The sequence below is a fragment of the Lotus japonicus genome, chromosome 5 (genome assembly GCF_012489685.1).
Source record: "Lotus japonicus ecotype B-129 chromosome 5, LjGifu_v1.2".
NCBI lineage: Eukaryota > Viridiplantae > Streptophyta > Magnoliopsida > Fabales > Fabaceae > Lotus > Lotus japonicus.
Window position 1 is genome coordinate 18483039 of NC_080045.1, and position 24825 is coordinate 18507863.

Below are 24825 nucleotides of genomic sequence, written 5' to 3' on the forward strand. Positions count from 1 at the left end.
TCCTAAATCATCCTTAACTTCACTAATGCATGAGTGAAGTGTGAGAATCATACTTCTGTAAACAGTGTGTTAGTGCAAACCACATCAAGGGATTCATAGTATCCTGAAGGGAATTCGCCGTTTTTCTCAATTGCATCCAATATACATTAATTAGTGGGGGCGAATTGAACCTAAAGGTTAGTGCTTATGCACGCTTTGAATCTTCAAGTGCTTCCGTCATCAACTTCATCAATCCAAGAGTTGCAGCATCTTCCCCAACACATATTATTTCCCAACAGTTTGGAGGACAAGAGAATCTTGTGGTCTAGTTTGCTTGAGTGTCGACAACAATGTCAGGAACTCTCTTGGTGTCTGTTGGGAGACTTCAATGCTGTCAGATATGCGGATGAGAGGAGAGGTGTGGCGGGGGTGCTGCCTTCTCAAAGTGGTAAGAGTTAGGGACATGAGTTGGTTGAGCGAGGTTTAGGAATCAATTCCTGACGCATGCAATTTATCTTTCCGATGTAAAAAAAATATAATTAAAAATTTAATTATAGACTAAATATTTGGTTCGTTATTATGATCTCTATCCATTCAAAATTAAAAATATAAATTCAATGAAATTTAATTTTCTTCACATATTTAAAAAAAAAGGAATAAATCAATGTTTGTTATGGATCTTCTTCAACCCTTGAATCAACCGAACCACCTAGCAGCCCTACACAAATGCACCTGCTATCCATGCCTCACATAATTCCTAACAAAAAACAATGAATAGAGAATCAACCTACGCGCTCTCTTTTCTTCTTCTCATACTAATTTCCTTGTTCTTTTTCAATCTCGTGAACCCTTTTGATCGATACTCTCTTTCTCGCTTTGATTTCTTTTCATACATCACCCCCACCAATTCACAAAAACCACCACTAAAAGAAGCATGTGATTATTCTAGAGGCCAGTGGGTGTGGGACGAAACCTACCCTAATCAATTGTACGATGAAACCTGCCCCTTTCTAGATCCCGGCTTCCGATGCCGGCAAAATGGTCGGAAAGACGTTGATTATCGCAAATGGAGATGGCAACCGGACGGCTGTGACCTTCCCCGGTACGTATTGCACGTTTATCTTATACGTTTGATTTCATGAAGTGATGGACCCTTCGTGTGCATGCATGGCTATGTGTATGTGCCTGTTATGTATTCTTGATATGTTTTAGTGGATGTTTGAATCATATTCTTCATTGAAATTTGAGAACTCACGTTAAAAGGTGCCAAATGTAAAAGCAACCGTTGACAAAGGGTATTTGTAATTCCAGCACCCATGGCTTCAAAGTGGGTTTCAATGGTTTTTGGTTCCTTTTGGTCTCTCTTATTTTTCCGTATTTTGAGATCAAAAGGTATTTGGTATGAAAAAGTCATCAAAGGCAGCGAAACGGACGAGTGAGGCCCAGTTTATAGGAACACTTGTGGACCTTTAGAAGTGCAGGGATCTTTGTGTATATTGAGACATCAATTCACTCTTTATCTCAATATGTTAGAGTTGAGTTCATGTTTATAAATTAAGAAGCTTCAAGTTAGTGTCCTATATGAATAGAAAAAAATATAGATAACTCAACTTTATAAATTAAGAATCTTCAAGTGAGTGTCCAACATGAATAGAAGAGTATAGATTCTCTGCAGCATCTGCATCATGTGCCACCAATAAATCACTTACAAATTTAATGGTTTATTATTGTGCAAATTTTAATTGTTTATAACTGTGCAAGAGAAAGCTGTAGAGAATTTCTAACTGCTACATATGATCCAAATTAGTGAATCCAAATACCACTAAATGAAACAGATTATAATCTATTTATATTAGTAGTATTCATCCATGTATCAGAAAAGATGGAGTGTAGGGAGAATTGAGTCTCATCAATTTTTGTGTTTTTGACTCTCCTATTGCTAGATTCAATTCAGGAGTATTACTCTAAAGTCATTAGTGATATACAAATGAAATACTATGAGTAATTTTGCGTGAGCACAAATCTTTGTGGATACAATCAAACAAAAGTTCAAAATACATTGAGTTGAATTTAACAATAATGGTAGAAAAGACACCATAACATAATAAAGTTATTTTAATATTATATTCAACTTTAATTAGTCGTGTTACTTGTGTATAATAAACATCATATTCATGCAAGTATTATTCGATGCAATGGTTGAACATGCATGTAATATTCAAACTTAAATCAAAGTAATTGGCTACTCTTCACACTTTTTTCCTTTTAAGTTTGGTCTCTAGTTGAACCCAAATGAGTTTAACTGAAAGTCAACTGAGGTCTTGAATTACTTTCACATTTGGTGTACCGCAACATGAATTCTTGAATTTCAATGCATTGAATATGATTTTCAACTGAAAACCAAACATGCATGTGTGTATGAATTTCCATTGATTACACAACACAACACCAATAGCTATATCACTTGCATCACACATAATTACAAAAGGTAGAGTCCAATCAGGTGCAGCAATAATGGGCAGTTACAAGACTCTCTTTTAACAGAGTAAAAGCATTCAAGCAAGCATCATCAAATACAAAATGAGCTTCTTTTTCAAGCAAGTTTGTCATAGGCTTAGCAATTTTAAAAAAATCTTTAATAAGTCACCACTAAGAACCTGCATGACCAAGAAAGCTTCTTATACTCCTTTCACATTCACATGAGCAGGTAACTTAGCAGTCACTTTGATTGTTGCTTTATCCACCTCTATTCCCAATTCAGACACACAGTAACCAAGAATAATTCCATTCTAACCATAAAATGAGATTTCTCCCAATTTAGAACAAGGTTAGTATCTTGACACCTTTTCAGTACAAGAGTGAGATTAAACAGACAATCATCAAAAGTGGATAAAGCTGAAATTGAAGTGATTGCTAAGTTACCTCCTCTTGTGAATGTGAAAGGAGTAAGAAGCTTTCTTGGTCATGCAAGTGTTTATAAACGATTTATTAAAGATTTTTTTAAAATTGCTAAGTTTGACAAACTTGCTTGAAAAAGAAGTTACTTTTGTTTTTGTGTTTGATGATGCTTAATTGAATGCTTTTAATGTGTTAAAAGAGTCTTATAACTATCCCTGTTATTGTTGCACATGATTGGACTCTACCTTTTGAAATTATATATGATGTAAGTGATATAGCTGTTGGGGCTGTGTTGTGTCAAAGGCATCAAATTATTGCTAGCTTCTAAGTCACACAGAGCTCCTTCCTAAATTGAAAGATCCTAGAAGCAAGTATTATTCGATGCAATGGTTGGACATGCGTGTAATATTCAAACTTAAATGAAAGTAACTGAATACCCTTTACACTTTTCTCCTTCTATGTTTGGTTTTCAGTTGAACCCAACTGAGTTCAACTGAAAGCCAACTGAGGTCTTGAGTTACTTTCACATTTGGTGTCTCGCAACGTGAGTTCTCGAATTTGAATGCATTGAATGTGATTTTCAACTGAAAACTAAACAAGCATGTGTATTTGTATTTTTGTTGAACTCGACGTTGTGTCTTGAGATACGTGAAATTACGTTTGTGTTGGCTCTAGCGCCAAAACAAACATGCTCACTTAGCTGTTGAAGACTTCACTTGATTCATTTATGATTACTCTCAGGTTCAACGCCAGTGATCTCCTAGAGAGGAGTCGCAATGGACGCATTGTGTTTGCAGGAGATTCAGTGGGAAGAAACCAATGGGAATCATTCCTCTGCATGCTGACAAAAGGAGTGTCAAACGTGTCTAAAATATATGAAGTGAATGGAAATCCCATAAGCAAACACAAAGGCTACCTGGTCATGAGATTCCAAGAATACAACATGACAGTAGAATACTACAGAGCACCCTTCTTGTGTATTATAGGTCGCCCACCACTCAATTCATCTAATGAAGTCAAAATGACTATCAGGCTTGACGAGTTGCACTGGTATTCCAATAAGTGGGTTGGTGCTGATGTTCTAGTTTTAAATTCGGGCCACTGGTGGAACCGAGACAAAACAATGAAAACGTAGAGGACCATCCTCAACCTTAAAAATTGCTTCATTTCTTTCTAAAAGCATCTTTTAATCCATAATAAAGCATCTGAAGGAGCTTTTATTTTATCTTTTTGCAGGGGCATCTACTTCCAGGAAGGAGGGAAGTTAAACATGTCCATGAACGTGATAGAAGCATTCAGGAAATCCTTGGAGACATGGAAGTCATGGACATTGCATAATCTAGATCCTAGAAAGAGTTCCGTCTTCTTCCGGGGCTACTCCTCTGTTCATTACAGGCAAGAAAATTGACATTTTTTCAGTGTCACAAAAAAGAATTAATTTAAGTTTTAACTAGGTTCAAGCAAAAGATTGATAGAAACCCAAAAAAGTTATAAAAAAAACTTTTCTAATTAAATCCCAAAATTAAAACTTAAGATCAATTTCCAAATAATAAATAGATCATATTACAAGTAAGATTATTTTTTCTGAAAAATAAGCCCAATGCCCGTATGGAATAATAATCTCCACATTCTTAATTGACCAAAAAAAAAAAAAAATCTCCACATTCTTGCATGCCTAGTCGCTTTGTAGAATACAATGGGAGCATTGCAGAAACAGGAAAAAATGATTTAGATGATGAAACACTGCTTATGACAATTTCTATAAATCAGAAATATGCATTTTTCATTATGACAGGATTTTCTTTTGTGTTAATGTAATGAGGGGAGGGGTTGTGATGAGATAGGCACTGAACTCCCTCATAAGAGTATTTACAGTGAATTTGCAGGAATGGCACATGGAATGAAGGAGGAGAGTGCGACATGGAAAAGGAACCAGAAAAGGACCATACAAAACTTGCAACTGAACCATATTATAACACATTTATATCTGATGTTGTCGAACAAATGCAATATGGGAGCTGGAAAGTCCACTTTTTGAACATCACATATCTTTCAGAATTGAGGAAAGATGGTCACCCTTCAAAATATCGGGAACCGGGCACTCCACCTGATGCTCCTCAGGATTGTAGCCACTGGTGTTTGCCCGGCGTTCCGGACACGTGGAATGAACTTCTATATGCCCAACTTCTATCTAAGAAATTCGGCACTGATGACAAATTTCCAGAAAGTGGAGAACAAAGCCAATCCAATTTTGATCAGGCCAGAAAGAATGTTAAGTTTTGATAGCTATACATAAATCTTCAATGCTCCTGATCATTTAACTTCATCCCCTTCCTCTTCAGCGTTCATATCACTGGCTGTCATTTGCTTCATTTTCTCAAGCTGCCTCAACAGATCTAACCTCTCTGGTGCATACGTGGACGGAATCTGCAAAGATAGAATGCATATTAGATTCTTATGACATGGTGAGTGGAGGATTAAAATCTGAACAGAAGATCAGGGAAAAAACAGGAAGGAAAGAAGAGAGAAGCAGCAGCCAATCATGGTGTGCATACCAGAGCTGGTACATATCTCTGAATAGCAGCCAACATAGCTGCATGACCAACAGCAGTAACCTGTGCAACATAAGCATTGTCCTTAGTAGGTTACATCTAATATTGGAATGAATATGATAATTTACAACACATTAAGAAATAAGAAGTATTGGAAATATCATTTAAGTTCATTTCATTCATCTTTTCTTGTCTACATTTTCTATAAGCAGAAAGTTCCTTATCTTATCTTTCCGCTTCAAGATTTATAGTACTAGTTTTGTGAGATCTCAGAAACTGCAAAGCCAGTTCCTGAGTTAGTAGTGGCGAGTTTATATTTATTTTGTTATTGAGAGAGTATGTTAATGTTATATCAGTGCGATGTATTAGAGAATCCTTCGGGTTTTCCCGTGCTATTAGAGCCGTCCAAGGGTTCAACCAACTTTGTAATTTCAAAGTTCTATTGCGGAGTATGAAATGAACTTCAAGTTTTGCTTGCAAAAAAAAAAAGAAACAGAAGAGTTAAAGGGGAATAAAAGAGTTAGATCATGCCATGTTAGGCAGTCAGATTCACAAAGGAGAAAAATGAAGAAAGCAACAATCTCTCAGTTATGCAGAATCAATAATTGAATAAATTGACCATTAAATCATCAAAAAAGTTAGAAAATGTTGGAGATATAATAATTAAGTCATTCATAAGCCTTCATCTAATAACAGGCTGTCCTTGACATAGCATTAGATTCTTTATGATTAAGTGGTGCCGACATTGATCTAAAAATGGGTTTGGGCATTGTCACATTAAATCTTGCATCAAGGGGCATGTTATGAATGTGGTAAAGCCGTTCATGAGTCTTTGACTAAGAACGTAAGCATTCAGCAGAGTTGGTCCTTGAAATGGTGTTACAGCCTCCTTGACTGAGTGCTCAAGAATTAAATACTTGCAGAACCCTTTACTTTGAATATTAAAAATCAATAAAAGTTGGCGATATAATAAAGCTATTCATAAACCTTCCATTTATTGCTTAAGCTTTCAGGTACGTTGGTCATAGATAAGGTAACCAAGTAGCCAACAGTGATTCTTGCCGCCCTCATGCTAATTCAAAGGTGACATTCAGCGCATGGTAATAAGGGATTAGTGCATCATCCACGCTTCAAACAAGGAGTACTTGCATAAAGTACATGTTAGATATGCAACAAAGATCTTCATAAGTGTTCAACTATAGTTTAAAATTTGGGATTCAACTAATCCTTGATAGGAATGATGAGTCCATGTGTTCTTCCAAGTTCCAAATGCTGCTGGCACAGTGGAAAAGGTTGCTGACCTTATGATCTGGTGGTCATGGGTTCTAATCATTTCAATAACAATGCCACCACATAAAAAATCTGACGCTTCTCTAGACCCCACAATGGTGAGAAGCTCATGCAGACATGCACTAAGACTGCGACCGTGTTTCTAAAATCTATAACTCTATATCGTTGCATGGGATATTCAATCAACCCAGCATCGCTAGCTGAACCCAGATTGGTTCTTAGTGAGCCAGGACAGGATGACATGTAGCCAAAGCCACCCACCCCCTTTATCTTTGGTAGGTTAAACGGCCTCATGAATGAATGGATAGATTAAAGAAAAGTCTTAAGAACTAGAAAAGGTAATTAAAAAAATACCAAATATGACATGATAAACTTACAGGTTTAAGATGATGATTTGTTTTAAATTTTTCTTTTTCTATTTTGATTGCTAAATTGGGAGTGTGGGTTTAGAACCAAGGTATGATTTTGTTTTAAATGGGTCTGGTGAAACTGATCCATCTCCATATTTAACCAAGAACTGATTTAGAACCCTAACCTACTCTTAATGGGGTCATTTTTATTATGAACAAACAGCATGCTTCGCTAGACTGAACGGGACATGTTAGGCACATATGAGAGCAATATAATAAAGGTGTTCAACTCACCGGAAGAAGCATTAAAACACCAATAGGAACAACTGAAGCCATGTCCGTCAAGGTTCTTTTTAGCGTTTTTTTCTCCTTCTCCGTCAATTCATCCCCTATTAGGGCCCTTCTAACAAAACCTGTGGCAGCACCAACATCAATAGCAAGAAGTTGAGTTCCTTGCCAGACATCCTGTTTATCAACAAGTAGTAGAGTTCAGATTTAGACAAGAAATAACGCAGGACGTAACTTCAAGTTTCTATTATTATTTGAAACAGGGTCAACGTCAAAATCATCTATTATGCCAGCCAATTTGCGTTTTCAGCTTTGAAAGACATAGGGTGAATAAATAGTAGTCAGTTTCATCTCATGAATGCAGTTGGTGCAGATGGGTTCATAAACCAAAACAAACCAAGATAATCATTCCAAGGAAGAAAAGAATCCAAGGAAGAAAAGAATCAAACTAAATCATACCGTTCCCGTTTCTTTTAGTTTGTCTAGAGATTTCTGTAGCATACTTTCTTTCTTCTGAACCCTGACAATCTGAACACCTCTAGCATCATTGTTGTAACGGCCACTATCATCGCTAACCATCAAATCCTGTAAAAGCAATATATATGCTCAATCTAAAAGAACAGAAAAGGAAAAATAGACTTAATGAGAAGGATATGTAGATGAAAAAGTAGTTGTGAACTTGTGATACCAATGAAGTCCAGAGTCCATACATATTAACAGTCGGTACAGAGCTAAGACATCATATTAAAATTTGAAACCCCAATAACATCTGCATAAAAATATCTCAAGTACAATATCCCTGAGTAACTGTGCATTGTTGGTGGATGGTCTTTGTACCATGAGTTTAAACAAAGACTATCAAGAGAAAAGTGGAGAACACAAGAAAGATGAAATAAAATAAAAAAGAAAGGTTGATGAAGACAATAATACATGTATCCTCAGACAAAGCAACAGAGTTTCAAAAATCTATATTTACTGTTGTAAATAAGTTTTCTGCCTCATTCAACCTTCTAGAAAAAATTTAAGCCACAGCCTCATAAGTCAATAAGCAATATATTAGAATAGAAACAGACATTGGATGAGGCAGAAGTTCAGGCAGGGAAATTAACAATGGATAAATTATTTGCCTCCAAATCCCTCTTATTGATTCGGCTTTAGGTTTTCCAGGTCTCCCCTCTACCCCTCACTAATGGAATTTCGTCCATATATTCAAACCTTTTTATGGGTACTTCTATAGGTTTTCTCAATATCCCCAAATCACCTAAAGATGAGACTATCATCTTTTCTACTATCGGAGCTACCCCAACTTTCTCCCTATTGATTGTATTTCTTATCCTATGTCTTGTGTAACCACTCATACATCGAAAATAGTAACGAAAATATAATTGCTTAGATTTAAGAAAACATTTCCAAATCAGGAAATTAAAAAACATTGATCTCTCCATTTTCATGAAAGTTGAAAACAATTGTAATTAGAAAAACTGAAAATGTGGTGGCACTATTGTAATATTACTGAACCACCATATTAGATTCAATCTTTTTTTTCTAACGGTTCACCGCTTCATCGACTCATTCCTTGTTCTGTTCATCACTTAGTCAGTGTCCTAGCGTAATGATTTGTGTGGCCTAAGCTGATAGTTCCAGTTTTGTAACATTAAACAAAAAATATAACCATCACACAGAGCAGCATATATTAAATGTTGGCATACAGGATTGGATCATGGAGGACAGAGAAATGCGGAGTTACATCAAATGTGAGCGTAAGGTTGGGGAGCGTGAAGCTGCTTTCTCACCCAAAATTTCTTATTGTGAGGCGATTTACCATGGTAAAAAATAAGAATAAGGCTTTGCTGGGGTAACAACAAATTATAGCACTTCGTTCACTCCTCCCCTGCCCCAAAAGAAGGCTCATGCATTCTAAACTCAATTAGTATACCTCTAGGAACGTTAATTGGCATTTAACAGTTTAGTTGTGGTTTATTGTTCTGTCAGACTTTAAAGTGTTCAATTAATTTCTAACGGTTCAGCATCAAAGAAGTCCCACATTGTCAACATTAGCAAGTGTACATGTGTATATAAGTCAAAGAACACACACATCCATTGCCTTAAGCGTAGGGTTTTGTGGTGATGTGTGGATGTAACTTAATTCTAACAGTGTTACACATTACTTGTTTGACATAATGATTGACTGAAAATTCCCATAAATTGCTCATTACGTTGTAACTTTAAGATATATTTTTATTTATCAAAACTTATTATTGAAAATAGTTTTATGAACTTTTTATTGAAAATGATTAAACCAAACCCTTTTAACAGAAAATAAGAAATCAACACAAACATGTTTTCTAAAACTTAAAAATTTAAAAATGAAACTATTTTCAGAAATGAAAACAAGAAATGAAATAGAAAATGTTTTCTCAAACCAAACAACCCCTGATATTTGCTACACTAAGCTCGCTATCTTTTTGGCTTTTACCATCAAACATTCATTCTCATACTAAACAGTAGGTTTACAGCTATGCGGTAAAATTTCCTTTTAAGTTTGAATGATACATATTTTTACAAATTACAACAATGCATTGCCCCATTTCATCCACCATGCTTGGACCCTATGGTTTATATTTCCATCATTGTTAATTGACCAGAGATGCTTAGAAGCATAAAATCTGTGGTATTGTTAGTTGTCCAATTTTCACATCCAAGATAGTGCTTGTGTGTTTACCTGCAAAGCTTGCATTTCATATACTATGTTTTACTTCTACTAAGGCGGAACCTGTATTGTCAAACTCTGCGTTTCTACATAGGGAAAGCGATTCAACTCGGTCACAAACTCGATTCTGCTTGGACTCGGGAGTCAACACTGAATTGGAGAGTCTGAAGAAAAACTCCAACCCCTAAGAGCATGTTTGTATAAGCTTTAAGAAAAACCTGAAAGTCCCTTTTGTTGATGGGACAAAATGGTGCTTTGGAAAAACATACATGGGGAAGCGTGTTAACCACTTTTTAACCCACTTTCAAAATTTAACCAAACATACTCTAAGAAAAAACGACAGTTTTTGTTTAGTGGGGTATTTTTCTCATCCCTTTTCTTTCCCTGTGTCATTGTCAAAGAGAACCCGTCTCTCTTTCTCTTCACTTGTGTCGAACCTGCCCACCGTTGCCTTACCTCAAGCACCCATCTGCCATCGCTATCTCCAAGTCTGTTGGTGCTGCTCCTCTGCAACTGTTGCAGTTCTTGGCAAGAAGCTCTCCTCGCAATGGTAAATCGTGAAAATGAAACCCACGATGTTTCTGTATTCTCTGGTGTTTCTTTTTTTTTAAGAGAACCACTAATGGGGTATTTCGGCTATTATCTTAGGCCCACAAATTGTTCAATTTTCACTTGTTTTTATTCTTCACCTTTTTATTTGTCTAGTCCTATTATATGTTTTGTTTGTGGTTTGTTGAACTTGACTTTATTATGAAGCTTGAATGTTGAATTTATTTGGTTAATGTATCTTTGATGGTCCATTGTTGATATAATGTTTCCTTTCTGCATCATGATAGGTTTCCTTACGTTTTTTTTGGTAGACTCTTAGTAGTCTACGGACCCAAAACGATTCCTCCTAGACTCGCGAGTTTGACAACCATGGGCAGAACCATATGTTCCATGAGTCAAACTTTTCATTGATTTACTGTCAATTCTTTATATGTACTGTACGCACTGGGGTACCATATCTTGGATATGTACTGTACGCACTGTACTAGGATACAGAAATAGGGGCTCAGCATTGACATTTGGTGTACAGTAATAGTAATAGGGAAGTCATCAAAGTTAAATGTTTCAGATGTACCTCATTACTTTGTGATTGATTGGCGCTTCTTTGAACCCGTTTCTCAAGTTCTAGTAGCTCATTTCTCAGAATCTCAAAGCGGTAGATTTCATTGGATTCTTGCTCCACAGCCCCTACATTTGGTGTAGACTGCTCATTATAGTTTTCCTGTAAAATAGATAGCAAGTTCATATTACTTAAAGTTCAATGAAGTATCCACCAACCAATTAGATCATACTATATATACAACTAAACCAAATGAAATATAGTGCCAGGTTAATAGTGATCATAGGTAATACAACTTCAAGAAAATAAATGATGTTGTAAGCTCCTATAACCTTTTGACATTGCAAATTTGATTTTGAAATCAACAACTGTTGTGATAAGTACCTTGGGAGAACCACACCACAAAATCTAGCTGTTGTAGTTAAAGAGCCCAAGGCCTTATAAACCACATTAGAATCCCATACTTCCAACGTGGGACTCAAGTCCCATACCTTGCAATGGGGTCCTAACATCCCACCACGCTCCGCAGCCCCGGCGCCCACGCGGGCTGGCTGTGCACTAGCCCCACGACTAGTCCCGAGCGAACACTGCAATGCCGGCGTCACCACCCGCGCCGCTCGTTTGCAGCTCAGAGACATGGTGGAAGGCGCGGGTGGTGATGCCGGCATTGCAGTGTTCGCCCGGGACTAGTCGTGGGGCTAGTGCACAGCCAGCCCGCGTGGGCGCCGGGGCTGCGGAGCGTGGTGGGATGTTAGGACCCCATTGCAAGGTATGGGACTTGAGTCCCACATTGGAAGTATGGGATTCTAATGTGGGGTTTATAAGGCCTTGGGCTCTCCAACTACAACAGCTAGCTTTTATGGTGTGGTTCTCCCAAGGTTCTTATCATGTTGACGGAAGTTAGAAAGCAAATTTTCTGGTCGTTGTGTGAGAGTGAGAAGGGGAGGGAGTAAAAGAGCAAGTTATAAGCAAAAGCAAATTAAAAATGAGGTTTATATATTCTTGAGATAGGCTTCTTTGAGGTCAATTTCAATTCGGCAGCACATGAGCCGAATTTATAACTAACCAGATAAATTAATCCTGTCTCAATGGATGCATTTGCTTCTCAAACCTAAATGCAACAGTCTTATATTCACAAGACAATATTGGAAGAGCATATAAGAATGGTGAAAAAGGATTACGACAAATATCCTATGCTCATACATTATTTAATGCAATAAAAGCAAAACCAAATAGACAGTTGTGATTTCATTAAAAATACGAAAGATAAATCATCATCATCAAATTACCAGATCAGATTCCAGGTCAGGCTTTCTGGTGACAGGACGTATAAAGATGCTCCAGAACCCACTAGATTTTCCAACATTCCTGAATAAGACACATATACCTTCTGCATAACTATGACGTTCTAAAGATAAAAAACATTTACCAAAAACAAAAAGAAAGCAGCAGCTGGTAATTGTATTTTTTTTTTCCAGAAACCCGTCACTGAATTTGAAAATAAGCAAGCCAATATGCATTATAAAAAATCCATACCTTTTGCTCCTGTCCACCTTTACATTGTCATTCTTTCTGCTTTTCCCTTTTGCATACCCGTCATCTTGTACATAGGTACGACCACTATTAACTCCCTGAATGAGAATAACAGAAATACTGAATCTCAAAAAGCAAATAATACTTTACTTCTGTACAGTGCAAAGAAACGATAAAATTGAGTACAGCCCATAGAACTCCATTATTTCAGAAATGAGTATTGCCAAGGCACCTTAAATGCGTGGCAAGAAGTAAACAGAATTATTATACATGCATACTACTAAAGTTGCATGATTGCATCCAATTTTGGAGACACAGACGGAAACAGAGGCTCCAGAAGGCAGGATCAATGCTTAGGGACAGATGCAGAAGGATAGACAAAGGAGACCGGTCAGTGGGGAGATGCAGATGTACCTCTTGCAGAGAATCAGCTTTAGCTCTGAAAGATGCCTCCAGGAATTCAGCTTCTTTCTTAAGTTTTCGTATTTTTTCCAGGTCAGAGCAGGCTGCTTTTAAATGCTCTTTTCCAGAGGTAGAGCTTGATACGTGCAATTCCTGAAGCAACTTTTCCAGTCTGACCACAGCATCTTCAACACTTTTCAGTGCCTGAAATTAAATGTTAAAAAGAAGGCATAAAAAATAATATGGTATATCAAAATAAAGGGTTTGGGGTCCATCTAAAGTACTCCCTCCGTTCCTAATCTTTTGTTGTTTTAACTTTTGGCCTAAATTCCAAAACTTTTGTTGTTTTACAAATCCAATGCATTTTTTCTCAATTTATTCCATATATACCCTCATTTAATACTATACCTCTCACCTACCACCTCTTATTTTCACCAATCAAAATCATAACAAATTTCTTAACCAATAACTATAATTCTCTCTCTTCACTATAAGAGAACATTAAATAGGGGTGCTTATGTCAACAAATATATCAATGATTGCACTCTTAAACAATGTGCATAACCTTAAACAACAAAAGATCAGGAACGGAGGGAGTATGAAGTAAGAATATTGATATATTAAGCTATCAAGACTGTATTTATACAACACTGAAGCATGAAGGATGAAAGCTACCAGTACCATACAACTTGTTAGTATAACATGACTAAGCATACCACATACATGCATATTAGAGAAGACTGACAGTGCGCTAAGAATTACAGTAGAGAAGTTTACAAATGTCTTCGCAGGAGGCCTGATTTTACTAGAGGAGACATGGCTAAGTGACTAAAGCGTCGGATTGCTAATCGTTGTACCAGACTACCATGTCATTTCGGGGCAAGCGAATCATTAATGATGAAGGCCAGCTCTTCTATTCTAGTTCATGGTTTTGGGCTACCGGATTTACGCTCTTAATTTCCTAATAGATAATGGCAGGAACTAATTGAAAGCAGTTGATGTTGCACATGTGGACTAGTACTAACAGATGCAGTGAGTTTGATGTGGAAATTTATTAATTCAACCAATTAGTTAAAAATTATCATCAAGTGTACACGTTTCATGCAATTTAATAGTTAATAGTTCATCAGATAACTTCATTTTAATGTACCATATGATTTTTTAAATATAATATCAACTATAAGATTACATCCATTTAAATGTCTAATTTCTCTAAAATTTGGTGTTAATGATTATTAAGATAATATCAAATTATTCAATGGTTAGATTTGTTTTATTTATATTCTAAAACAATTAGTTAACAGTGTAAGGTTAACTTCAGCATAAGTTTAACAAAACTTACTCCCTTAGCAAGTGGATTCCCATTTCCCACCCTGTATGCTACACACGGGGAACAGTTAAGCACCGCAACATTCAATAACTCTCAGGGTTTGTTGTTTAATCAGTAATGTTTTTTACACATTTTGACTACTGTATTATTATTTTATGTTGGACATTTCCAGATTCCTTCAGGTCCCTTTATATGGATCAAATAAAAAATCTAAATCCATCTTTTCCCTAATTTCACACCATTGAAGGCAGCAACTAATGTAAAAATTCGTTTCTTGATTGAGAAAAAAGTAAAAAAACAGGATAGCATATCCTCCAACCCAAGTATGACAAAACAGGGAAAAAAATACAAAAGGAAAACAACATCAACAGAAAGGAACTCCCATATCTCTCCAAATATCCAGTAAAAACAACCATGTGAGAAAACTGTTATCAGGAAAACAAAAAATATTGTTGAATTGGAATCGAGCAATTTTTAATGATATCAATTCAAATAAGTTTCTAACCCACTTATGCAAAGTATTTGCAGGCCAAACCAGTGTAACCAAATATCCACCATGGCGGAATCTCATGCTCTCTGCCATGGTTGATATCATTACTAGTCAAATATGCCGGGTTTTTGGCTCTCCGCCATCCGCCATTAACAACATTGGGCTAGACGCTAATCCTAGCATATTACTAATTTAACATGGAGGCAGAACTTGGATCAAATTACAATTTTGAATGTGGGAATCATACCTCATCAAAAGAATCTGACTTTTTCATCATTGGCTGATCTGTGGATCTATATCTGTCAACTGTTTTCTTGGCATCACTCTCCAATTTCTTATCCCTGCATTATATTTTATAAAGATAATAAGTGACAACTTCCGGAATAAGAAAGTCTGCAATAAAATCATCTTCACAGCTTCTGGTGTTCCACTAAATACTAAAAACGTAATGTATCTATAAATAGTTTGAAAGATCTTAATCAGCAAACTACACATGGGATACAGGTACTGTTTGTGTGAGGGTTCAAATGCAAACCAAGTTCTCAGCTATAAAAGAAAGTTCTTGTACCTAGGATGACCACTGAACACATCCATTATATAGGATTTTCTTTCTTCATTATTTCTTTTTCTTTCTCTAATTGAATAGATATTCACCAACCAAATCTTGATGACAGGACAGTGATATATGAAGCAGTGTTGTCAATCCCGGATAGCGGAGCATAGCGACCGACCCCAAAAATGCTATAGCGGTATAACGCATAGCGGGATGGCTGCTATGCTAAATTCAGTATAGTTTACAATAACTATATACATATAAATGATAAAAAATACTCAAAATTCATGGCAGCCATAATTTACATTAAAAAGTCATTGGTGTCATAAACAAAACATACTATTACCAATAAAAGCCAAGGTAACCAAGAAGTTTAAGTCTCTAGTTCCCAAACTAATATTGCCTAAAAACATGAAAGTTAGATACGACTTCCTCCTCATCTTCCTAAAACTAGAACTTTTCAGCATGTGTCGGAAACAGCCCTAACATGAACTTTTTGTGGATTGTTTTTGGTTTTTTATCAATTCCACCAACTAGCGGCCAAATAGCGACGCTACGGCTTCTATTTCCTACGCTTTAGCGACCGCAGCAGCCGCTACACTGAACTGCACCGCTATGCAACAACTAGGAGCGGCTACCGCTATGGGGCTATAGCGCCACAATTGACAACCCTATGTACATCGAGCCATCATATTGGAGAAATAAAGGAACACTATCCTGATTCCTGACCAGCCTCTTCGTTCATTTTCTACAGGGTGTCTCAGAATTTGACAAGATACATTAAAAAGATTTTTTTCCCCAGAGGCACAGATGCAGAATATCATAATGCATTGAACATATGGGTAAGAGAAATAATTTAATTGTCCCAGGGGATATGAGAAATATACAAATTTAATAATCAGTGTGCCTGTCTTCAAGGCTGTTATTCTAGCCACTATTCAACTCTTGGTCTTCCATTTTGTTTTTCCTCTACAATCTACGTGCAATTATTCACCTGTTTAAAGATCAGGCACATGCCTCACTATCTTGTATGTGATTGTGATTACTCAATGAAGGTATATTATCAATCAAAATAACAGCTGTAGGACAAACTCAGTAGGATATCAAAAGTCATGTTGAAGAAATGACATATCTACTATGAAAGCTATAGCAAAGTTGAGGAAATGTCTACATTTGTTCTCCTTAAAGAGTTAAAGCATGTTACACAGACAACCAAGCAGATTCGACAACCATTTTAACTTTTTTCTGCGAGTAATTTTGACATGACTATTCTGAAATAATTACTATTAGAATTTGGGAGACTTAACTCTACCCCAAAACCTAGCTCAAGCGGTGAGGATTTCCTTCAAATAGATAAGGGCTATCTTGGCCCGCCATATCTCTAGTCAATGTGGGATTTCTCAACACACCTTCTCACGCCCAGGGCTGGACATTTGGAGCATGGAATATGCAGGAATGAACATCTGCGGGTGCCCTATATATGGGTAGTCTCCACTTAACAGATCGAGGATAAGCTTTGATACCATATAAGAATTTGGGAGACCTAACACTACCCCAGAAGCTAGCTCAAGAGGTGAGGATTCCCTTCAAATAGGCAAGGGTTATCTTGGTCATATCTCTAGTCAATGTGGGACTTCCCAACAATTACCCCGAAAGTGTAAAGTTTTGATGCCTGAATGTTGATGTTAATGAATATGCACATGCAACTATTAGAATGCAAAAACTAATGTCAATGAAGACTTTGCCTCACAGCTTACTTTAACATCCCAAGCTCTTCCATGGACTCCATCAACTTGTTACACCTAACATAACAGAATACACATAGAAGAATTTATTAAATGAGAAGCTGGTATTCTATTTAACCATAAGCAAATTTTGTTCCAATTACCCTGTTGACAGAAACTCAGCTGCTTTTACATTTGAGGGGCTCTCCAGCCATGTACTGTATTTAATAAAGCTCTGCATCCAATGAGAGCAAACATCAAATGCTTGGGCCATAGCTTCAGCATTTGGAGGACCTTCTGGTTTACTTTTATGCATATGCATCTGTTTTGTAACGCTGGTGATTCCTGGATAAAAAGGAAGCCAGTCCAATTCTTCACAAACAACCTGTGCAGTTAAAGGTCTTTTACCAGTTAAAATAGTTAACAATGGGCATATCAGTCAAATTGATGACCATAAATACTAACCTCCACATACAACTGATATGAACTAATGGATGAGAGCTGTGGGTAGTATAAAACACTGCCCCCAATAAGATACCTGTAATCAATAGTTATGTAAATAAACAGATGCACAACAGTTCAGAGAAAGCAAAAAAAAAATAGAGAAAGAGAAAGATGGTGGAGTTACATGAATTTGATGGGGAAGGAGAGAAGAGATACCCACAACTTTTATGCTAATTACTGGGTCATAGCACAAGCTCAATCCAAAAACTACTCATAACAAGACTCCTAAGGCAATTAAAAACCTAATATTCTAACAAGGAATAGCGTATAAATTATAACAGAAGTCTTACCGGATGAAATCTTCAACTGGATCATCTACAGTTTCAAAACCACTTGCCAAAAGAAATGACCGCGTACTTCTGCCTAAAGCAATAAAGAACCCAAATACAGCCAAATCCTTCTCCAAAACCTGCACTATGCTAACTTTCAATTGAAGCATTTTGTTACAACAAAGCGCATAAATGATTGGAAAGGATTTAACTCTACCATACTCAATTCCATTCATCTCTTCATTCTTTATTTTTTATTTACATCAAGTTCGTTCTAATGAAAATTTCAAGTAGAAAGTAAACATAGCTCAATTTTTAGGTACACTTCTATCACATTGAAAGAAAATATTTCTACAAATTATGAAATACTTATGTTTGAAAGCCCACAGAAACAAAACAAATTGCAGGAACTTGAAAAGTCATGAACTGCATATGTCAATATAATTAAAATAACATCACAAACAAAAGACCATAACCACCTTAGTCCATACAATAAGAAATTTAATATAAAACATTTCAACAAAAGTATAGGTTGCACCATGGTAATTTAACTGTGTAGTCATTTCAACTGAATATGTATTCCTAGATATTGAATCCAACATCATCTATCTAGAAGCCGTCTTCAAAATTGAACATAACTGACCTCAATACTTTCGGATGTTGTCAGTCTCGACCATATTTTCTCCTTATCAATTGCTTGCTGCAGCTGACTCTGGGTAAGATTTACCCAGAAAGAAACCTCTTCTGAGCCCCACTCAGCTTTTGTTCTACAAGCTGCAGCTCGAGGACCAAAATGTACAAGAAATTCTCTGTGTAGACCAACTTCCTTTATAGAATTATAAGCTTGACTTACAGGAATTAAGCCAGCCAGCATGTCCATTAAACTACCCGTTATCTCCGTGATCATGGAAAAGAATTGTGAACAAGAAACTTTTGCTGGGCCAAGTTTAGAAATTGCAGCAATGCATGTAAGTGCAAGCAGGAGAAGTGAGACGTCACTTGCACTGCTTAAACCCTTATTTTTTCCAGACCTGCGAATGCAGTCACAAATGTCATTGTGCATTGTCTAAAAATACAGTAACATGAAGGAACAAGAACAAGCAGTAAAAATTCATATCTCAACATATAGAAATGTTAAGAGAGAACATACAAGGTGATAGCAGCAGTAAAGCGTCCATCCCCTTCAAACTTATTAACAAAGGATGTCACTACAGCGGGAACTTGCTCAGACCAAAACCACTCATACGCTTCAGGCTGTTTGGCTGATAGTTTTTCTCTAATTAAGCTCTCCAGGGGAGCAGATAGCCTCAGCAAACTGGACCAATGCAACATGTGCGCAAGTTTTAGCCCCAAAGCAGGTTCACATAAGATTCAATACATTTCAGATTTCATTGGGATGAAATATATTAAGTCAGAGATTTTATGTCAAAGTGACAGGAGAAAATCTTGACCTTACATCTATCTAAGAATGGTTAAGATTTCATGTGACTTTTTTCAATATGCATAAAATCATCTCACTCACATAAAAGGACCCTCTCACAAGATACATAGGTGTAAAAAACAGCCTTTACTTATATAAAAAATAAATTTACTGAACTAATTATCTGGTCAAAATTTTCATATACATCTATTACATAAATTCAAACTTTTAGGTGGTCCACATAAGATTCAATAAATTTCAGACTTCTAAGGATGATATATATTAAGTCAGAGGGCCTAAAAACAACAAAAGTCTTTTCCCACTAAGTGAGGTCGGCTATTTTTATGTGACAGCGAGAGGAGAAAATTTTGACCTTTACATCTATCCACAAATAGTTACAACTAAAACATAAAATCATGTGACATTTTAAGCTAGACATAAAATCATCTCACTCACATAAAAAGACCCTCTCACAAGACTATTAACATCAAAGTTTCACATCAACATGTACCCTAGCTGTAGAAAACATAAAAAGTAAAGTTACTGAACTAATTATGTGATGGAAAAGTTCTGGTACATCTATTACAACACTTCTTCACTCAAGTTCAACAGAGAATTTCTATTTCCTTCTGATAAAAGAGTTATTATGTTTTTGTTTGCTAAGTTTAATCCAAAAGAAACGGACAAAAATGAGCTCAAAAATATAAAGCAGCACACTACCTCCTTTGAACAAATACATTGACATTTCTGTCCCTACCATCGCTTTCGGCCGAAATTTCATTTGCAGCGTGCAATAAGGAGTACACAGCAGCCTGAGATGCAAACTGTTTCTCAGTTTTTGTGAACTTTAAAAATTAGGAAACAATTAGTTAAAGTGAAATATGATCAACAGCATAGTAATAGTTCTTGGGGCAAAGGTAACAGATAAAACATTATCCAGAGTCATTTATGATGAAGCATTAAAGCTTCTGCAACATATAATTTGCTTCCATCAAAACAAATGACATCCGTACCACACACGATGATATTTTTAGTAAGCCGAATAATGTTGTAAAGGAAATGATCCTGCTCCTTGGTCTAAAAACATGATAACAACAAGAATCAAAGCTTCTTCCCAGTTCCCAGTGGATGAGCTCAGCTTCATGAATCAAAAGATGCAAATTAAGTCCAATGACAACCAGGTTATATCTAAATCTCTCAAAATGGTTTGACCTATAGTTTTGCTCGATATCCCTCAACCTCTAACTATTTGATTATCTTCAATCCGGTATATCCTTCTTACTAGTGTTTCTATAAGCCTTCTCAATCTGGTTTACCCCAACTTTCTCTCTATTGGTTTCATTTTTAATCCAATCATGTCATGTGTAACCACCCATCCATTGTAAAATTTTCATCTTTGCAAAATTGACCTTATTTTCTTGTTGGCTCTTTACTACCGACATTGCACTCATCCCCATATAAGACTTTAGGTCTTACAGTTGCACGATGAAATTTTTCTTTAAGCTTGAGTGATACTTTTCCATCACAGATAACAGCATAACCATTTCCCCATTTGATCCACCCTACTTCGATCCTATGGTTTACATCACCATCCATCTTCCTATAGTTTCGTATGATTGACCCAAGGTACTTAAACCGTCAGACTTGTATAATATGTTCTCTGATTTTCTGCTCTAAGTTAGGATGTGTCTCATGCTAAACTTGCATCTCATATACTTTGTTTAGCTTTTGCTTAAGTGGAAACCATGTGCTATTAAGGATTGTCTCTACATCTCTAACTTACCATTTATTTTCTTCTCTTAACTCTCCAACTAAGACTACATCATTCACAAAAAGCATGCACCGTGGCGCCATCTCTTAGATATGTTCAGTAAGTAAATCTAGAACCAAAATAAGAAAAGGTCTAATCATACACAATGTGTAACGGAAATGACACTATTTCAGGATCAATGACACTGTTGCAGGATATAATATTTCATTCATTCTTTTTTTTCTCCTGTAAAAATCACCGAGATACCATGTAATTATTAGGACAGATTTGTATTTCCATTTCTTCTGATTTTCATTAAGTAGGATTACGTACAACAGACCATAAATATCAGAGTTTCTACATTGTAAGTTATCAGTAAATAAAATTACTGTTATTGAGACCTTTCAAGTTTAACCAAAGCTGGAGATTTAACTTATTGCTTGTCAGAATAAAGGGTCTTTAAGGAGCCATATCAAAAAAAAAATTACTGCGCATAATTAAATTTAACCCTCAAAATTTGACAAAGGAAGCAATGAGGGAAATTTGTAGGATAAAAAAGATAAAGCATTACCTCAAAATATTGAAACATAAAACCACTACTTATGAACTTATACAAAAGGAGAAAGGAAAAAAGTCAATGAACTACTAAAAACAATCCATATCTTGATAATAATAACTTCCACAGTTATGAATAACGTGACCACTTTACAGAGTCATGTCATACCATTCAATCATTACTGAAATGGCATAGGAGGAGGAGACAACTGCAGTTTTGTGACACTGCCTTTCAATGACAAACACAGTTGTAATTGTATCACACTAATCTTTATTATTAGTTGGCAGAAAAGAAAGGTAACTAGTTTCTTGTCATATTGATGCCAGGTATGTTTGTTCTACTGATGAGTGAAACGGAAAATTTAACTTGTCAAAAATGACTGGGTATTATGAATGGAAAGTGGACAGACAAACATGCACACTCACACACAGTGACACCAAATGTAGCTCAATAGTTATGGTTGGAATTGGAAATTAAGGACACGCGGTGACACCAGATGGAGTTCAATAATTATGACTGGAAACAAGAAATTCAGGACAATAAGTTCTATTAAGACTGATCTCTATGTCCCAGGTACATGCTTAAGTGATGGAAAAATTCTTTACTTAACAATAACTATGCTTGAATATTTCCAAACATGGGTGAAACTTTATGTCAGAAGACCAACAAAGCCATCAAAATAAAACTATAATCACACTTTTTCCTTTTCAAATTTATCTATGCTCACACGAGTTAAACAATAGAAAAACATGCTATCGCAAAGGCTGCCCTGTCTAAGTTACATACTCACAAATCTTGTTATACTTGTAGTACATATGATACTGACCCAAACATTACTATCTAACAGAAGTCATGATACCTGACATGACAGTGCCTTCACCCATGCATTTTGATCAACTCCAAGCCAGGCCATTGAAAACCAAGATCCTCGTGAGTGCGATTTATGCTCTTTAACTGCAAGCTCAAAAACCCTGGCTGCATCATACAATGCTTGGACTAGTCCATCACAGAAGTCTTCATCTTCCAGTGACCTATTCAATTTCAACCTCAGTTTCTCAAGGTCAGTACTCGTGCCAGCTTCCGGGCTCCCATTGACAGCCATACCGTCGTCACCGGAGGCAAACGGAAACAGGTGTACCCTACTTCTAGGCTTAGAAAATATTAGATAGAATTTTCTACAGCCTACCAAACCACGATCACTGCTCGACAACAAACCACGCCGTATGAGACATCCCTTTCTCGAACTACCCCATTTACTTAATAGCACGCAACGAAAGTCCGGAACCTTTCTCCCCGCACTATGGGAACCCTTAACAATCCGACAATTCGAAGAGCTGCCAAATGAAATTCAGTTAGAAACCGCCGCAGCACACACATGAACAGAGAATTAAATGCAAGAACTAAGCTATAAGAAATGCAATAGTTCATGAGTTTAACAAGCCAACTAGTTGCAAAATATATCATTTTATCATAAAAAATGCCAGTATTCAATTGTAGCCACTCAAACTCGAAAACACCACATATTCATATCAATTACTATCTATCTTGCAATAAAACCGTGAGTCATAACAATTTTCTATCTTTCTTCACCAGTAAAGTAAGAGAACACCGTTTCCACTGATTTGAAAACAAACATTTCCACGCAGCACAAGTGTTTGAGAAAAATCCACAAACAAAACACTCGTTGAATTACAATTACAAATTCAGTTGTGAAATTGCTCCATGAATGAAACTGAATGCTACATAACAAACAAAAATTGATTTCAATGATTTATCAAACTGGAAAACCTAGCAGAGCGCCATTACTTGGTGAGCGAAAAGGAAACGGAACATGATAAGCAAAGAGAAATCGATGATCACCTTGTCCTTAACGGTAGAAAGTTGTTGTTGCTGTGCAATTTCACTGCCATGTATGAAGAAAACTGAGAAACTCAACTGAAAAACTGAGAGAGAGAACGGTGAAAGAGTTGAAGAGAAGAGGTAGTAGTAGTTGTAGCGTGTTCTTTCGAAACAGAAAAGGAAAGAAAGAAAAAAAAGAAGAAATGATGATGTGGAACCAAGGGTTCTTTATCTGTATACGTGGAGAACCTGCACATCACACACCGTTGTCTTTCTGACAAAGGAAACCATATGCTTGTGTGAGCGTTATTTATATCCACTCGGTCATTCTATTTTTTTTTTACTGCTGGAATGGAATGGAATGGAATGCAGCGCCAAAGCTCTTTCCTTGTTAAGGTCAAAACTTACTTTATGGTAATTGTTATTTTCACCAAGCTCACATCTAGTTTCACCTTTCTTATAAATGTGAAATCTGAAAACGTCTTTGAAATTTTTTTCGCTCACACTTTAAAGTGCGAAAATTGCTAATTTTAGCGTTTCGGTCCAAAAAATTGATTTTTTTCATTCTCGGATTAAGAAGGAGTGAACTACAAAGTTAAAGAGAAAAATAAAGCAATTGCACGGTTGTCACTTCGCCACATGAGCTGTGTCCCGGGCCCAAATTTCTTCATCTGCTATTTGATTTTGAAGTTCAAAAAAAAATTATTCCACCATAAATCTCCAAATATTCTATCTTGATTTATTGTGGTGGTTAAATAATTTTTTAAAATCATCTGATATCAATTATATTAAAATTTGCAACTAAATGCACTTTAAAGTGTGTAGGTGACGCATCTTAAAATGCGCTTAGTTGCACAAAATAAATAAATCTGTAAACGACGACTGTAACAGCGACGGTGGTGGCGACAATGGACAAATGGGTATGGGCGACGATAGAAAAATGAGAGAAGAAAAGATGGAGATTGAATTTAGAGATTGAGGATGAAGATGGGTGTGAAGATAGGATGAAGATGGGATGAAGATGTGTGGTGTTGGTAAGGGAAGAAAGAGGAGAGAGGATGTGAGGAAGGGGTGGAGAGTTGATAGGTTTTTTTCCATTAATGACATTTAGTAGTTTCGCTATTTCATTAATGACATTTTTGTCTTTTCGTCATTTTAAGGGGATGGAACTAGATGTGAGGGGGGTGGGAATGACAACTACCAAACTTTATATATTTGTTGTTTTTATCAGGGCGTTGCTCGGTATCCTTGTAAAATGAGAGATTATATAACTTTTTGGT

The 24825-nt window shown here is 36.4% G+C and overlaps 2 protein-coding genes across 3 annotated transcripts; one reads left to right on the top strand and one right to left on the bottom strand.

Annotated features, from left to right (window-relative positions):
• The first annotated feature begins 734 nt into the window (after positions 1 to 734).
• Positions 735 to 5160, top strand: LOC130720439 (protein trichome birefringence-like 9). Its single transcript, XM_057571085.1, has 4 exons — positions 735 to 1081; positions 3619 to 4008; positions 4114 to 4272; positions 4764 to 5160. Exons 1-4 carry the CDS (start codon positions 750 to 752, stop codon positions 5158 to 5160), a joined length of 1278 nt encoding a protein of 425 aa, XP_057427068.1. The 5' UTR covers positions 735 to 749.
• On the bottom strand, positions 4634 to 23796 carry LOC130720438 (uncharacterized). Of its 2 annotated transcripts, none has more exons than XM_057571083.1 (18): positions 23567 to 23796; positions 22566 to 23040; positions 20121 to 20245; positions 19131 to 19295; positions 18624 to 19011; positions 18002 to 18120; positions 17673 to 17745; positions 17372 to 17592; positions 17241 to 17285; positions 15178 to 15271; positions 13123 to 13314; positions 12712 to 12806; positions 12465 to 12543; positions 11191 to 11337; positions 7817 to 7942; positions 7364 to 7534; positions 5433 to 5492; positions 4634 to 5304 (listed from the first exon to the last, which is right to left on the bottom strand). In XM_057571083.1, exons 1-18 carry the CDS (start codon positions 23614 to 23616, stop codon positions 5191 to 5193), a joined length of 2739 nt encoding a protein of 912 aa, XP_057427066.1. In that variant the 5' UTR covers positions 23617 to 23796; the 3' UTR covers positions 4634 to 5190. The 2 variants fall into 2 exon arrangements, with proteins under 2 accessions (XP_057427066.1, XP_057427067.1); XM_057571084.1 differs by having other exon boundaries at positions 20121 to 20212; positions 23567 to 23794.
• Positions 23797 to 24825: the final 1029 nt, after the last annotated feature.